At 40.1% G+C, this 15,411-nt stretch overlaps 1 protein-coding gene across 3 annotated transcripts; it reads left to right on the top strand.

The window, feature by feature from the left end:
- The first annotated feature begins 618 nt into the window (after window positions 1-618).
- Window positions 619-15,387, top strand: LOC107853884 (WD repeat-containing protein 25). Of its 3 annotated transcripts, none has more exons than XM_016698867.2 (4): window positions 619-1,415; window positions 12,794-12,958; window positions 13,750-14,234; window positions 14,920-15,387. In XM_016698867.2, the coding sequence occupies exons 1-4, from the start codon at window positions 986-988 to the stop codon at window positions 15,292-15,294; spliced, it is 1,455 nt and encodes a 484-aa protein (XP_016554353.2). In that variant the 5' UTR covers window positions 619-985; the 3' UTR covers window positions 15,295-15,387. The 3 variants fall into 3 exon arrangements, with proteins under 3 accessions (XP_016554353.2, XP_047268507.1, XP_047268508.1); XM_047412551.1 differs by having other exon boundaries at window positions 619-1,499; XM_047412552.1 differs by having other exon boundaries at window positions 798-1,326.
- The last annotated feature ends 24 nt before the right edge of the window (window positions 15,388-15,411 follow it).

Here is a 15,411-nt window from a genome sequence, read left to right as displayed (position 1 = left end):
TGACAATCGACCATAATCCATCTCCTTGTAGTGTTTGTGGAAGCTAAAAATCCATCAATTAATAGGAAAGAACACTGCCATGAAGGAAAGAGAGACTATGGCCCTTTGAAATTGATGTACTTAGTTCATACAAACGATGAAGTCAGAATGTGGTATATATAAGCATAAGAAGTACAAATGATGAAGTCAGAATGAGGTAAATATAGACATAAGAAAATACAAACGATGGAGTCAGAATGAGATATATAGGCATAAGAAAAAGAGTGGAGAAATTTAGGAGTGACTCCGTTAGTTGACACTTATCACTCATGCATCACTGTCATGTGTCGCTTGACACGTGCACCATGTGTCTTTGTGCATGACTACTGTGTGTCATCATTTGCACTGTGCATGACTACGTGAGTTGACACTCATTACTCATGCATGATTATTGTGCATAACTACTTGTCAATAATAGAAAGTTATTGCATGACTAGCTTTTCAGGAGTTGCACAATTACTGAATGGATATCCACTATTTAGTTTATTCACAACACATGCCTGTCAACTAGTTTGAATTGGTGAAAAGAAAAAAAATATAGTTTTAATTGGAGTGAATTAGACCAAACTTGTTGAAAAATAATATAGTTAAAAAAATCGACCAAGCTCGAACAGGTTGTACATTCAGCTAGAAATATGGTACTTAGCTGTCAGCAAAAGTAACAACTGATATTAGTAATTCAGGCCCATAAGTATTTTTTCCTTACATTACAGTCCCTTAAATAACAATCAGTATTTTATACTATTACAATTAAGTCCCCTAATTTACCTGTTCCTCTCCAATTCCGTCCATGTCCAGTTGATTTAAGCTTCCATAAGATCCTTTCCCGCTGTTATATACTTTTACTCAAAACTTTTTGCCCTAATTTTAGCTCGAATTGATTTATTGATGAATTATTCAGCTCGATCTTCATCAATTTGGGATCGAATTTCATCAAATTTACCTAATGGACCTTCTATGTAAAAGTTATGGTGGAATCTCTGATGAAGAAGAAGACGAAAATGGTAAAATTCAACTTACAACAACAACATTAACATACCCAGTGAATTCACAGTGTACGCAGAGCTTAATGTCTCATAAAGAAGATTATAATGGAGGAATTCAGCTTCAAGGACCCGTATTGCCACAACCGAAACGAGCCAAATTTGAAAATTGGAATCCGAGCACTAATTCATATAATGGTGGAATTCAGCTTCAAGTACCCATATTGCCACAACCGCAACGAGCCAAATTTGAGAATTCGAATCCGAGCACTAATTCTCAAACGAAAGATTCTCTTCCAGGAAGGTATGTTTCTAAGAGAGAGCGGGCTGCTATGGTTGCAGTTGAAAAAATTTCAGAACCTAGCACAATGGCTTTGCCTAATCGTTCACCAGGTTTTGCAAATGGTCCCTTTGCTCTGTTTTTACTGGAAATGGGAAATTGTTATGAGCTTTCCATTTGGTTGGTGTTGAAATTTCGTAAGTTTTTAGTATGGCATAATAGATAAGCATGCTCTTTAACTTGCCTCAAATCACATCTAACATTTGAACCTGTATAAAGTTGAAAAAGTAGACACATATGTCTATGTGGCATCCTACATGACCAATTCTTGTCCTAAATGGCATTCTATGTGGCTAATTCTGGTCCTACATGGCATCCTATGTGCATTGTGCCACAGAGGACGTACATGTCTAGTTGTTCAACTTTTTACAAGTTTTAGTGCCTACTTGTATCCACCCAAAGTTGGAGGTCATAGATGTGATTTGAGGCAAGTTAAAATGCATGTTTATGCATTATGCCTTTTTTAGTATTTTTATTTTTGATTACACGGTGGTTGAGCTAGTTTGCAACACTAATTACATGGATACATGCCACCTCCCAACAACAACATGTCATGTACCTATATCTACCAAAGCTCTTGTTGTTTTTGTTTTTGTTAGGATTTAATCACAAGGCCTCATGGTTTAGGAGTTAAGAGTTGAGAAATGGGAGTAAAGGGAGTAACAACTTAGAGATTCAAGTTCCAATCACAACTACAACAACTAGGTATTTTGGCTGGTGTAAAGATATAGCACCTGGGCTGGGCAGAACTCAACCCAAAAGGTAGCTCATGAGGGAAGGATTGACGAAGTCCATGTAAGTAACCACAAGAAGCTAGTGGTGGAGCTAGGATTTTACTATAAGGTTCAAAATATGAAAAAATAAAGACACAAAAAAGTTAAAGGGGTTTCAACATCTACTACAACAACAACAACGTAGCCAATGTATTCCCACAAGGTGCGGTCTGAGGAGGGTAAAGTGTACGCAGTCCATACCCAAGGGTGTGGCCTAGTGGTTCAATGAAGTTGGGTTGAGCACCATGAGGTCTCAGGTTCAATTCCCAACAAAGACAAACACTAGGTGATTTCTTCCTATCTGTTCTAGCCTTGGTGGACAGAGTTAACTGATACTTGTTGCTAGTGGGAGGTGGCAGGTATTTCGTGGAATTAGTCGAGGTGTGCGAAAGATGGCTGGACACCACGATTATTAAAAAAAAAGTGTACACAATTCATACCACTACCTCACAGTGGGTTCAATATCTACTATATATATATATAAATAATTTTCACCATACATATACAATGTATTTTTCCTCCCAAAGTAAACCCCCTCGACACTACCTGGTCCCACCACCCCTGTTAGATACAACAAATGTAATACTCTTCTCAAAAGCTGTCTGAAAAGTTGGAAAACTTAAATGGACAAAATGTATATATCCATTTCCCTGTCAATATGGGACTCTGACCCCCACTAACACCCCCTTTATGCCCAGACGCAACTGGAGCATAGATCGAGAGCTCATATAGGTGAACTTATCTCTAATACCAAGTAAAGATATGACATCTGGGTCTTAAACACAAAAGCTAGCTCATGAGGAGAGGATCGTCCAAGTCATTGTAAGTAGACAACCAGTTCATTCCCCAACCAATGTGGACTCTAACTCATTCTAAGAGATAGTATCTATGTTGATTTCTTTTTTTAAAAAAAAAGGTACTTGAAGTTGAAGTGAAAGAAAGTGTGGAAGTTGGAGTTGTTTTTGGCCTTGGAGTTCACTTGGAAAGAAAAGGCTTGTTACATACATCTTCACATCAATATATCGATATTTCACGTGAGATTGAATATCGTGAAATCCTCATAATCAAACTAATATTTGTAAATACTGAACAAAACACTAAGAGAGTATTTATGCCTAAAAGGCCGAAATTTGTCATTTTTTTCCTTTTGAAGAAGATGAATTCGACGTGAAGGGAATGGGTTTAGTACTAAATTTACAGCTGGCAACAATAGGTGTATCTTCTCTAACCATGGTAAATAGGATTACCCCACACCTGTGCTTGTGCGTTGTATGTAATAGACTTGTGGATTAGTTGAGGTGCTCACTATTGACGTAATACCACTAACATTTAAAAAAAGAAATAGATAAGAAGAAGCACCCAAAGGTGTGGCCTAGTAGTCAATGAAGTGGATTGAGAACTCGAGGTCTCAGGTTCAAATCCTAGTAGAGACAAAAAATATTAAGTGATTCTTTCCATCTGTCCTAGCCTTGGTGGACAGAGTTACCTCGTATTGTTGCTCGTGGGAGCTGGCAGGTATCCCGTGGATTTAGTCGAGGTGCGTGAAAGCTCGCCCAGACATCGCGATTATCAAAAAAAGAAGAAGTCGATGAATTTAAAATGTTTAACTGTTGCCAAAAGAGCCCTTTAATTTTTCAGCAATGGTAAGTCATTTATTACTAAGAGAAGCATATTAAGAACCCTTTTATTAATCCAAGGAATTAGCAAACTGAAGAGGTCCTGGTGGAGAAGAGCAACATAATATAAGGGGGAAGAAAAAGAGAGGAGTATCTTTGATGGTTTATTGAATGAAAAGAGGCTCCTCCCGATCTCTCTGCTATTATCACTTATTGACTTATTGTTGCTGATTGCAGCTGAGAACCTAATTAATGAGCCACCTTTATATTGCTGATTGATTTATGCTTAGCTATTATGTCACCAGCTTAAATTGTGGGAAACCCGTGACCCGAAGTTTGTTGTGTATAAGATTACAATTAATACAGACCGTCAGTCCACATGAGATAACTACTCCATTCACTTGTGCTACAAGACTAAGTGTGTCTCATGAGATTCAAGCCAACACAAGAACAACAAGATGAACAACAATGTGCTAGTGAATCGAAATATGCCACACACGGTTTCACTAGACTTCAATATCACGTTTTTAGAACAAGAAGATGAAGTTAACAACAAGAACAACAAGTTAACAAGAGAGCTAGTGAATCAAAAGAGCCCCACACGACTTCACTAGTCTTCAAAGATCAACAACAACACAATGATAACAAAAGAGATGGATAGATAGTTTGACATACAATATTCAAGAATCTAAGAATCCTAACAACATGTAAGGACCCTAAGATTAATGAATGTTAACACCAAACTCTTACTTGGACCAAGAGGAACTCAATGAACCCCAAGATCCTAGTTTCTAGTCAAGATACAACACTAGTATCACTCTACTTGTGAGTTTCGGTTTTGGACCTTTCAAATGGAAGAGAGAAGTTCAAAATATTACAAGTGTTTGAAGTCTCAAAATATCATCAATGAACTACTTAGAAATAACCCTAACATGTTGTTCATATAGTGAAATACAAAATGAGTGATAAATGACTCCCTTGCCCTTGGCCCTTGACTGAAATTCCATCCAGTTTGCCTTGGCCTGCGATGCATCTGCTTCAGCAGATTGGCCACAGGTTAGGAGCAGACTACACTGGTTTGATATGTGTTGCATCTGCTTCAGCAGATTGGCAGCAGATTGGCCACAAATCAGGGGCAGATCGGTCCTACGTCCAACATGCTCTCCATATGCGCCCAAGGTGCGGCCACACTTCAAGGTCCCTCTTCACACACCAATACATGTAGTCCCTTAGACGTAGAAACAACACATTCACACACGGCCATGGACATGAACATACTTTGGAGTTTTTGTAACTCTCGAGCTTGGCTACACGTAAATGGTCTTGAGCTTGGCATCCTTGCATCATCCTCTCCATCTTGAAGGGAGTTTGACCTCAAACTTGATGGTTGCTCATCCTCTACCGTGGCAATAGGCGAGAGATCACAAACGTTGAAGGTGTTGTGCACTTGATATTTCGGGGGAAGGTCGATTTTGTAGGCATTGTCATTGATTCTTTCAAGCACTTGAAAGAGACCATCACCTCTCGGCATCAATTTGGTTTTCCGTTGGGACGGAAACCTATCCTTCCGAAGGTGAACCCAAACCCAATCTCCCGGTTCAAGAACAATCTTCTTACTCCCTTTGTTGGCTCGCTTAGCAACATTTTGGTTCTTTTTTTCAAGCTTGAGTCGTACCCTTTCATGTAGCCTTTTCATGGCCTCGGCTTTCTTGCTTCCATCTAGGCTAGTCATAAGGTCACTAGGCAAAGGAGTGAGATCCAAAGGGGTTAGGGGGTTTAGGCCGTATACACATTCAAAGGGCATCATGCGGCGTGCTTGAATGTATAACACTATTGTATGCAAATTCCACCAAAGGTAAGTGTTCCTCCCAAGAAGTCGTGTTGCCCTTAACCATTGACCGCAACATAGAACCCAAGGTTCTATTGACAACTTCAGTTTGGCCATCGGGTTGTGGATGGCAAGATGTAGAAAATAACAACCTTGTGCCAAGCCTACCCCGCATTGACTTCCAAAAGTGACTAAGGAACTTAGAGTTCCTATCACTCACAATAGTCCTTGGAACACTATGCAATTTCACAACATTTTCAACAAACAAAGAGGCCACACTTGATGCATCTTCACTTTTAGAACAAGGAATGAAGTGTGCCATCTTAGAAAATCGATCAACGACAACAAAAATGTTATCCCTACCTCGTCTAGTCCTCGGCAATCCCAACACAAAATCCATAGATATATCAAGCCAAGGACGTAGGGGAGTGGGAAGTGGGGTGTATAACCCGTGAGGTAGGAGCCGAGATTTGGCTCCTTTGCATTCTACACATTGGCCATAAATTCTTGCCACGTCCTTGTGCATTTTAGGCCAATAGAATTGCTCCTCCAAGATTTCGAGGGTCTTATCAATACCAAAATGACCCATAAGACCGCCATCATGTGCTTCCCTCACAAATAACTCTCAACACAAGCTAGAAGGTACACATAATCGTCTTCCCTTAAACAAGTAGCCGTCAAACTTGGCATAAGGGTTGGGACCCCTAGCCGAAACCATCCATCCCTATCCAACTCTTCACTTTCCCTATAAATAGGAGCGAAGTGAGGGTCCTCGGGATACAAAGATTTGAGACTCTCAAAACCCATCAACTTAGACGACAAAGTAAACACAAGAACATGTTTTCGAGACAAAGCATCGGCCATCACATTGTTTTTACCCTTTTTGTAATGAATCACATAAGGGAAAGTTTCAAGAAACTCAATCCATTTGGCATGCTGTCGGTTAAGCTTGTCTTGTGCCCATAGATGCTTCAATGATTCATGATCCGTTCGGATCACGAATTCTTTAGGCCACAAATAATGTTACCAAGTGGTCAAGGCTCTAATCAAGGCATACAACTCTAAATCGTACGCAGAGTAGTTTAGAGTTGCTCCTTTGAGGTTTTCGCTAAAGTAGGCAATAGGCTTCAATTCTTGCATTAAAACCGCGCCTATGCCGACTTTGCTAGCATCACATTCGACCTCAAAATTCGGTAATTGTAGCAAAGGGGCCGAGATGAGCATAACTTTCAAGTCCTCGAAGGCCTTAGCTTGTTCATCTCCCCACTTGAAAGGCCAATCCTTTTTAATCACTTCGGTCAAGGGGGCGGCAATGGTGCTAAATCCTTTGACAAAACATCTATAAAAACTAGCCAACCCGTGGAAGCTTCTCACTTCACCTACGGTTTTGGGAGTTGGCCAATTTTTAATGGTGTCAATCTTAGATTCATCCGTTTCAACCCCTCTTGAGCTCACCACAAACCCCAAGGAATACAACCTCATGGACACGAAAAGAACACTTTTCTAGATTAGCATATAACTTCCCCTTTCGGAGGACATCAAACACACATTGTAAATGTTTTACATGCTCATCTAAGGACTTACTATACCCAACACATCATCAAAGTAAACAACAATAAACTTTCTGATAAATGGCTTCATCACATGATTCATTAGCCTCATGAAAGTACTTGGAGCGTTTGTTAGGCCGAATGGCATAACCATCCATTCATAGAGACCGAATTTGGTCTTGAAGGCGGTTTTCTATTCATCACCCGGTTGCGTACGGATTTGGTGATAGCCACTCCTCAAATCAATTTTAGAAAACAAACACGAACCACTCAATTCATCAAACATATCATTTAGTCTAGGAATAGGGTGACGATATTTTACCATTATCTTGTTGATGGCTCGGCAATCAACACACATGCGCCAAGTCCTGTCTTTCTTGGGAACTAGTAGCACCGGGACCACACAAGGGCTCATACTCTCCTTGATGTACCCTTTGTTGAGAAGTTCCTTAACTTGGCGTTGCAATTCCTTGCTATCCATAGGGTTGCTTCTATAAGCTGGTTTGTTGGGCAATTGTGAGCCCGACACAAAATCAATTTGGCGCTCAATGCCCCGAAGTGGAGGCAATCCCTTCGGCAATTCCTTTGGGAAGACATCCTCGTAATCCTGCAAAACATGAGAAATAGGAGGAGAAATGGAAACGTTAGCGGGGTTGGTATTAAAACAATGAGCCAAGAAAAGAATCGGAGTGTCCTCGTCATGATCCATAAATAGTTCCTTCCTCCTAGCCATTATCACCATGCTCTCGTGCCCCTTAGAATTTAGGGACCCCTTGGCTTCCCCTACTCCCTCTCTCTCGGATTCCCCTCATTTCCCCTCACTCTTGGCCTTCTTTCCCTTTTCCCTCAATTCCCACATCTTTTGGTGTAATTCATTCACTTGAGAAGGCAATAATGGATGAAGAGTGACCCTTCGGCCATCCTTCTCAAGTGTATACTGATTGGACCTTCCATTATGTTTGGTCGACCTATCGTATTGCCAAAGCCTTCCTAACAACAAGTGATAAGCTTGCATTGGTATCACGTCACAAAGCACCTCGTCATGGTAGTTGGCTACCTTAAAACGTATCACACATTGCCTTGTGACCTTTAATTCGCCGCATTCGTTCAACCATTGCAACTTGTAAGGACTAGTGTGAGGTGTAATCGGCAATTTCAAGAAGTTCACCATTGCAACACTAACCACATTCGCACAACTTCCACTATCTATCACCATAGTACACACACTTTCCTTCACAAGACATTTAGTATGAAATAGATTCTCCCATTGGCTAGGATCATCTATCGCCTTACTAATCAAGGCACGCCTCACTACAAAGTTTGGGACCACGCACTCCTCTTCTTGCGGATAAGCATACTCACAATCATCATCATCATCATCATGTGGCTCCCTCTCGACCGTCTCTCCATCTTGAGGCTCGACCTCACTCTCATCACCCTCAATACCCACTTCTTCACCAAGGAAATACAATCTACCATCTCTAAGGATTACATTGCGTCGGTTAGGGCATTCGTTGGATTTATGCCCCCAACCTTGACACTTGAAGCATTGGAACCCTGTAGGATTAGGATACTTGTGAGCTTCTTTCCTCGGAGGGATTTTGTGGACTATTTTGGACTCGGGCAGCCTAGTAATGGCGGGTTGGTCCTTATTTTTGGGCCAACCCGAAGAGGATTGAACCATATCCTTGCCCCTTGGCCGACCCAAGGTTGATTGTCCCTTTGCTTTGAACGACGACCTCTCTTTAAGTTCTCTTTCCATCTCAAGAGCCGCTTGGAAAATACCTTCGACGGTATCAAACTTGTGAAGTGTCAAATGAGTGGAGATCTCTTTTTCAACCCATACTTGAACCGAATGATGTCATGACTAATTTGTGCTCCACGATGATCAAGTTTCAACATGAGTTTTTGAAACTCATCATAATATGCCATCACACTTCGATTCCCTTGCCGCAAGTTGTACAGTCTAGCAAGCAACTCATGGAGATAACTCTCGAGAAGGTACCGTTGCCTCATTAGGTACCTCAACCGAAAACAAGGTGGTGGTTGTCCATCAATAAATTCATTACCAAACCATTTGACGTATTCCCACCATGTGTTAGCATAGCCTTCAAAGTGAGCTATGGCATAACAACTCTTCTTCTCTTTCGAGATATCATTCACTTGAAAAACTTTATCACATGCTGACTCCCAAGCAAGATACACCTCGGGGTCACTTTCACCCTTAAAGATAGGTGGGCTTAATTTGATGGTATTGATGCCTACGTCTCTCTCTTGGTGTCGGTTTCCCCTTTCTCCATATCCTCGGCATCTTCTTGGATCCACACGTCCCCCTCTCATCTCCTCCTCCCTCATGTAAGCATCGTCAAAGGCTCCATACCCTTCATAATTCTCTCTACCATATTCCTCAAAGTGGACGGGACGTTTTTGAACATTTGGAACTTGATTTGGAGGGATTGGGTTTTGTGGAGGTGGTGGTCTTTGGTTTAGTGGAGCTTGGAAGGGGCGGTTTGGATTTAGTGGAGGTATTGGACGCCCAAGTCCCTCTTGCGGAACTTGAGGAGTTTGGGAATAGGTTGGTCTATTGGAGTCTTGGTTTAGGGGGTTATGAGTGGTTTGACTTGCGGCATTTAGTAGAGCTAGTGAAGGATTTGGTAATTGTGGCCATGTTTCGGGAGTAACGGTGGCGGAGGAATTTCTATCATGTCCACTTGACGAGACATGTCGAGGAGTAGAAGGGCGAGAGTTCCTTTTAACTCTCCACTTGTTCAAGCCTCCCACTAATAGTTGTCACTTCTCCCCTTATGGCTCCTACTTCTGTACTCAACCTTTTAAGAGTTCGAGTCATAGCCTCAAGAGTGACCATATTCTCCATTTCATTAGAATCCACGATTTGAGACGTGGTTCCCTCCGTTGTCAAGGTATCACCTACACAAGCAACAAACAAGTTAGTTTAAAAACCTCTCCTCACCCACACTCTCTCGGATCACTCATACTCGAGCTCCACAAGTGCTGTAGATTGGCTAGTAACCAATGAATCCTTAAGGTTTGAGTATGCTCTTGTCCGGAGTGGATTCTTGTTTGAAACTCAAAGAATTCCCGTCGGACTAGAGTCAAGGAGTTACAACGTATTCAAACGACAAAAGCACACAAACAAACGATGACACGAATACAAGGCTTTAAAGGACTAATTGACAACCTAGTAGGAATGTACTAGCTTGCTAATTAGTTCTTGAGTCAATTAGAAGAAACGAAGAATCAATAATTAGAAACTAGAATATCCAAATTGAGCTTAATTAATGATGTGAACAATGATTAAGGTGACGTGGCAGCATGGTATTGGTCACGGGTCCATACATTTTGTTCATCAACTTGAAGCCTTAATCTTCACAATTTTGTAATGGATGACTTTGCTTTTGGAGGAAAGTAAAGTCTTGTAACTTTTCAACTTTTTCCAACTCAAAAGGTGAGGCTTGACTTTACTAGTTCCACAAGACAAGGCTCCTCGTTTTAAGGAAAAGTGGTTGTTAAGTCAAGAAAGTGACGTTGGCAAGTCTTCTCACAAACAACTTTACAACTTTGTCTTGCAACCTTTTTGGATCTATGTTAGCCTTTATAGTGGTCAAGACCTGAGATGAGGAGAAGATCAAGATGAACACCACAACAATACTTCAAGAGCACAACCACAATTCACCAACAATAGCCCACTTTAAACGTCAAGCAACAACAACACACAACTCGGCCTACTCCAAGTTCATCATACTACCACTTCAAGTCCACAATAGAAATGTCAATATGTTAAGCTCAACTTAGCTTTAGACACCTTTTGTGTTGATGAGAAAGAAATCAACACAAGAAACAAACTAGACAAACAAAATTATTGTAGATATAACAACCATTTTCGGCCAAGAGCTTCCCAAGATTGGTTTTGTAGTGACAAAACCAAGCCTTGAGCTTTGATACCAAATGATACAAGACTAAGTGTGTATCATGAGATTCAAGCCAACACAAGAACAACAAGATGAACAACAATGTGCTAGTGAATCGAAATATGTCACACACGGCTTCACTAGACTTCAATATCACATTTTTAGAACAAGATGAAGTTAACAACAAAAACAACATGTTAACAAGAGAGCTAGTGAATCGAAAGAGCCCCACACGGCTTCACTAGTCTTCAAAGATCAACAACAACACAATAATAACAAAAGAGATGGATAGATAGTTTGACATACAATATTCAAGAATCTAAGAACCCTAACAACATGTAAGGACCCTAAGATTAATGAATGTTAACATCAAACTCTTACTTGGACCAAGAGGAATTCAATGAACCCCAAGATCCTAGTTTTTAGCCAAGATACAACACTAGTATCACTCTACTTGTGAGTTTCGGTTTTGGACCTTTCAAATGGAAGAGAGAAGTTCAAAATATTACAAGTGTTTGAAGTCTCAAAATATCATCAATGAACTACTTAGAAATAACCCTAACATGTTGTTTATATAGTGAAATACAAAATGAGTGATAAATGACTCCCTTGCCCTTGGCCCTTGACTGAAATTCCATCCAATCTGCCTTGGCCTGCGCTGCATCTGCTTCGGCAGATTGGCAGCAGATTGGCCACAGGTTAGGAGCAGACTCCACTGGTTTGATATGTGTTGCATCTGCTTCAGCAGATTGGCCACAGATCAGGGGCAGATCGGTCCTACGTCCAACATGCTCTCCATATGTGCCCAAGGTGCGGCCACACTTCAAGGTCCCTCTTCACACACCAATATATGTAGTCCCTTAGACGTAGAAACAACACATTCACACACGGCCATGGACTTGAACATACTTTCGAGTTCTTGCAACTCCCGAGCTTGGCTACGCGTGAATGGTCTCGAGCTCGGCATCCTTGCATCAACTTGGCTGCTAACCTGCCTTAGTGGAGCTGTTTGTTAAGAATAAGAGTAACTACCCTTATCCGAACGCTACTGTCAGTGGAAAGCAAGAAGGAATCCCTAACCAGATAAGTTATAACCAGTGATGCATTTGCCGAAACCTAGTTTGTAAGAAGTGGCTTAATAGTGGAATGGTAGCAGATGATTTAGCACCATTTGAAAAAATGGCTAATTTGGCTTGTGAATTCTGTCATCCTTCAATAAACTCCAGAGCAATCCCCTTACCTGCTCAAATACTGGTCAGGTTGGAAAACGCAAGTGAAATTAATGGGGTTATCTTCTGGGCACTCATCACATATGCTTAGCTAATGTTTTCCTCTTATTCTCTTGCAATTCAATTCATAAGACATCATCTAAACAGTTGCTTTAGTGTCAATAGTCTCAGTAGAATAATTACTGCACTCAGCTCGTGACGTTTGGCAAACATTCACCTTAGTGATGTAAGTTTGTTATGCAAGTCATCAATTTTTCGTTGCAATTGGTGTCTTTGTGAGGAAGTTCTTTGGTTTTAGAGGATGTCAGTGTTGCCGATCAAAGTGTCAAAGGAGGCACATCAAGTGTTACTAACATGAAAGCAACTAAGAACCTCTTGGCAACTTTTCTTCTTGTGCAAATTTGTAGTAATATTTTTGTGCATTAGTTATCACCTTTTCTCTCAATCTTCTGCATTCAATTTGAGTTTTATCTGCAACTGATGGTTTGAAGTTTTTTTGTCCTCAGTTTTAGGGAGCATTTTGGATTCAGTTTTGCCACATGATATTTTTTCAGCTTTGAGAGATCAAACTAAAGTCTACCGGAACATGATACACACGCCAGAAAGACTCTCTATAGTTCTTGATGGACACAAAAGATCAGTTAATGCTGTACAATGGTCTACAAGTCATGGTGAGTGGTTAACCCCTGCCAAAGTACTGCTATTGATTTTTGTTTCATGTTGGTCTTTTTTTTTTCATGATCATATTTATCCAAATTGGCAAATATTGTTGTTTTTCGCATGGATGCTTCCGTGACCTGATAATTACTTGTCACCTTTGATGTTGAACTAGATTCAGGACTCCCTTGTGGTTTCAAATCCCTAAAGTTAAGACTTCATTGTCAAATGGACTACATCACGTCACGCATTTACTAGAATGAGACTGGACCAGCAGGTCACATGGACTGCTCCAAAGCATTTGCTTGGGCCCTGATGTAATTTGTATTTTTACTTGTGATATCAAGAAAGGTGGACCCTTTTTCCAAGTTTATTGAAAGAAGGATCAGTGAGATAGTAGTTTTCTTGTTCTTAACCAAAATGGTAAGGAAAAGAACTAATTACTCAAAATGAATCAAGACTTTGTTGTATAATATAAAAGCTGTGAAAAACAAATGGCTAATGTGAAAAGTTTAGAAGTACTAGAACATTGTCGGAAAAAAAAGGTTAGTCTTAGCATTTTCAGAAACCAAGAAGAAAATATTTTGCTAGGTATTCAAAACCCAAGAATGCTTTGTTAACCAAGCACAATATTTTTGACTATTTTACAATAATGTGAGCCAATGATTCACTTGATTACTTACGTGAAAACATTTAGTTGTGAACTCCTATGATGTTTACTGTTTATTTTCCGATGTGTGGCACTTTGCTGATTCAATAGCATATTTGTGTTCATGATTTTTCATGTATGCTATTCACCATGCAGCTCACCTTCTAGCATCTGCCGGAATGGATCAAACTGTCTGTATATGGAATGTGTGGAGCAGAGATCAGAAGAAAGCACGCGTACTTAGTTGTCACCATGGGGCTGTCAAAGATGTGAAATGGTCGCCATATGGTTTATTTGTGCTCTCTTGTGGATATGACTGCACATCAAGGTTGATTGATGTTGAAAGAGGAATAGAAACCCAGGTTTTCAATGAGGATCAAGTAGTCGGAGTGGTAAAATTTCATCCACATAATTATAATCTCTTCCTCTCTGGAGGTTCGAAAGGTCACCTTAAAATATGGGATATAAGAGCTGGGAAGGTGGTTCATAATTATTTGAGAAATCTTGATCCTATCCTTGATGCTGAATTTGCAGTTGACGCGAAGCGAATAATTTCATCAAGTGATGTATCCAAAAGCAATATTAGTGAAAATTCAATTATTGTTTGGGATGTCTCACGGGAAATCCCTTTATCTAACCAGGTAAAGTTCTTCACTAATGCCTTTTGGTTTGTTTCCTTATGCTTCTGATTCCTGACTTTTTATGTGATGAATTATAGTCTTTAGGTGAAAATGTCAAGATGATATTTCCCTTCACATTTCATGATTGATTTTCATCATCCTAATGTTTGTTAGAAATGTTGTTGTTCTTTATGCAATCACGAACGTTTGAAGGTGTTCATGAATGTTTATGCAAATGCATGCCTATTGAGGAAATAACCAACTGTAGCTAAATTCTCTATTAACCAGCGAACTATCGTAGTCCTTTTCCCGGTGGTCCTTTTCTTTTTCTAGGTTCTCCATTTTGAAGTTTCTAATCTTCTCATCTTTCAGTCAAGGGTCTCTTTCTTCTTTATTGCTCCGTCCCCATCTTTTTATCTCTGCTCTTACTTAATACACACTATTATTCATTTGAATATTTGTCCAAGTTTTGTCGAAGTTGTGCACATCCACGACCAGTAACAAAGTGAGAGATGGAGAGGATTAACTACCAAATAGAGTAGTGGTGGATATAAAATTTGTATGCATTCCTGAAGTATGTCTATTGTCATGTTACACACGTCAGTCGTCCACATTCACAAACTCACAGGGATGTGTCACATCAGATATGCCAAATTATGCTAATCTGTTTCCCGCAAAGAAGGCTAATTTTGTGAATGTTTTTCAGGTCTACGGTGAAGCATATACATGTCCATCGATAAGATGCCATCCTTCTGATACCAAATTTATAGCGCAATCAAATGGAAACTACATAGCAATTTTCTCTACCAAACCTCCTTTTGGACTTGACAAGTACTGGAGATATGAAGGCCATAGTGTTTCTGGATTCCCTATAAAATGCAATTTCAGCTTGGATGGTGAGAAAGTAATATCTGGTTCCTCTGATGGATACATTTATGTTTACGACTCGAAATCCTGTAAGATCATCAGAAAGATTAAGGTATATGATGAGGCTTGCGTCGACGCTGTATTTCATCCTGTCTTATCTAATATTGTTGCTTCATGTAGTTGGAGTGGACAAGTTTCAGTTGCAGTAACATAAATGTTAAAAGCTTTTGTATCAAGTTTTTGTACAGTGTTTTTGAAGGGAAACTTTGGACCAAGGTAAAGTTGTCTCCATGGGACTTATAGGTCACAAATTCGAGCAGTGGAATGGACC

Source organism: Capsicum annuum, chromosome 5, assembly GCF_002878395.1.
Source record: "Capsicum annuum cultivar UCD-10X-F1 chromosome 5, UCD10Xv1.1, whole genome shotgun sequence".
In the NCBI taxonomy this organism is placed as follows: domain Eukaryota; kingdom Viridiplantae; phylum Streptophyta; class Magnoliopsida; order Solanales; family Solanaceae; genus Capsicum; species Capsicum annuum.
This window is presented reverse-complemented; position numbering and strand designations above follow the sequence as displayed.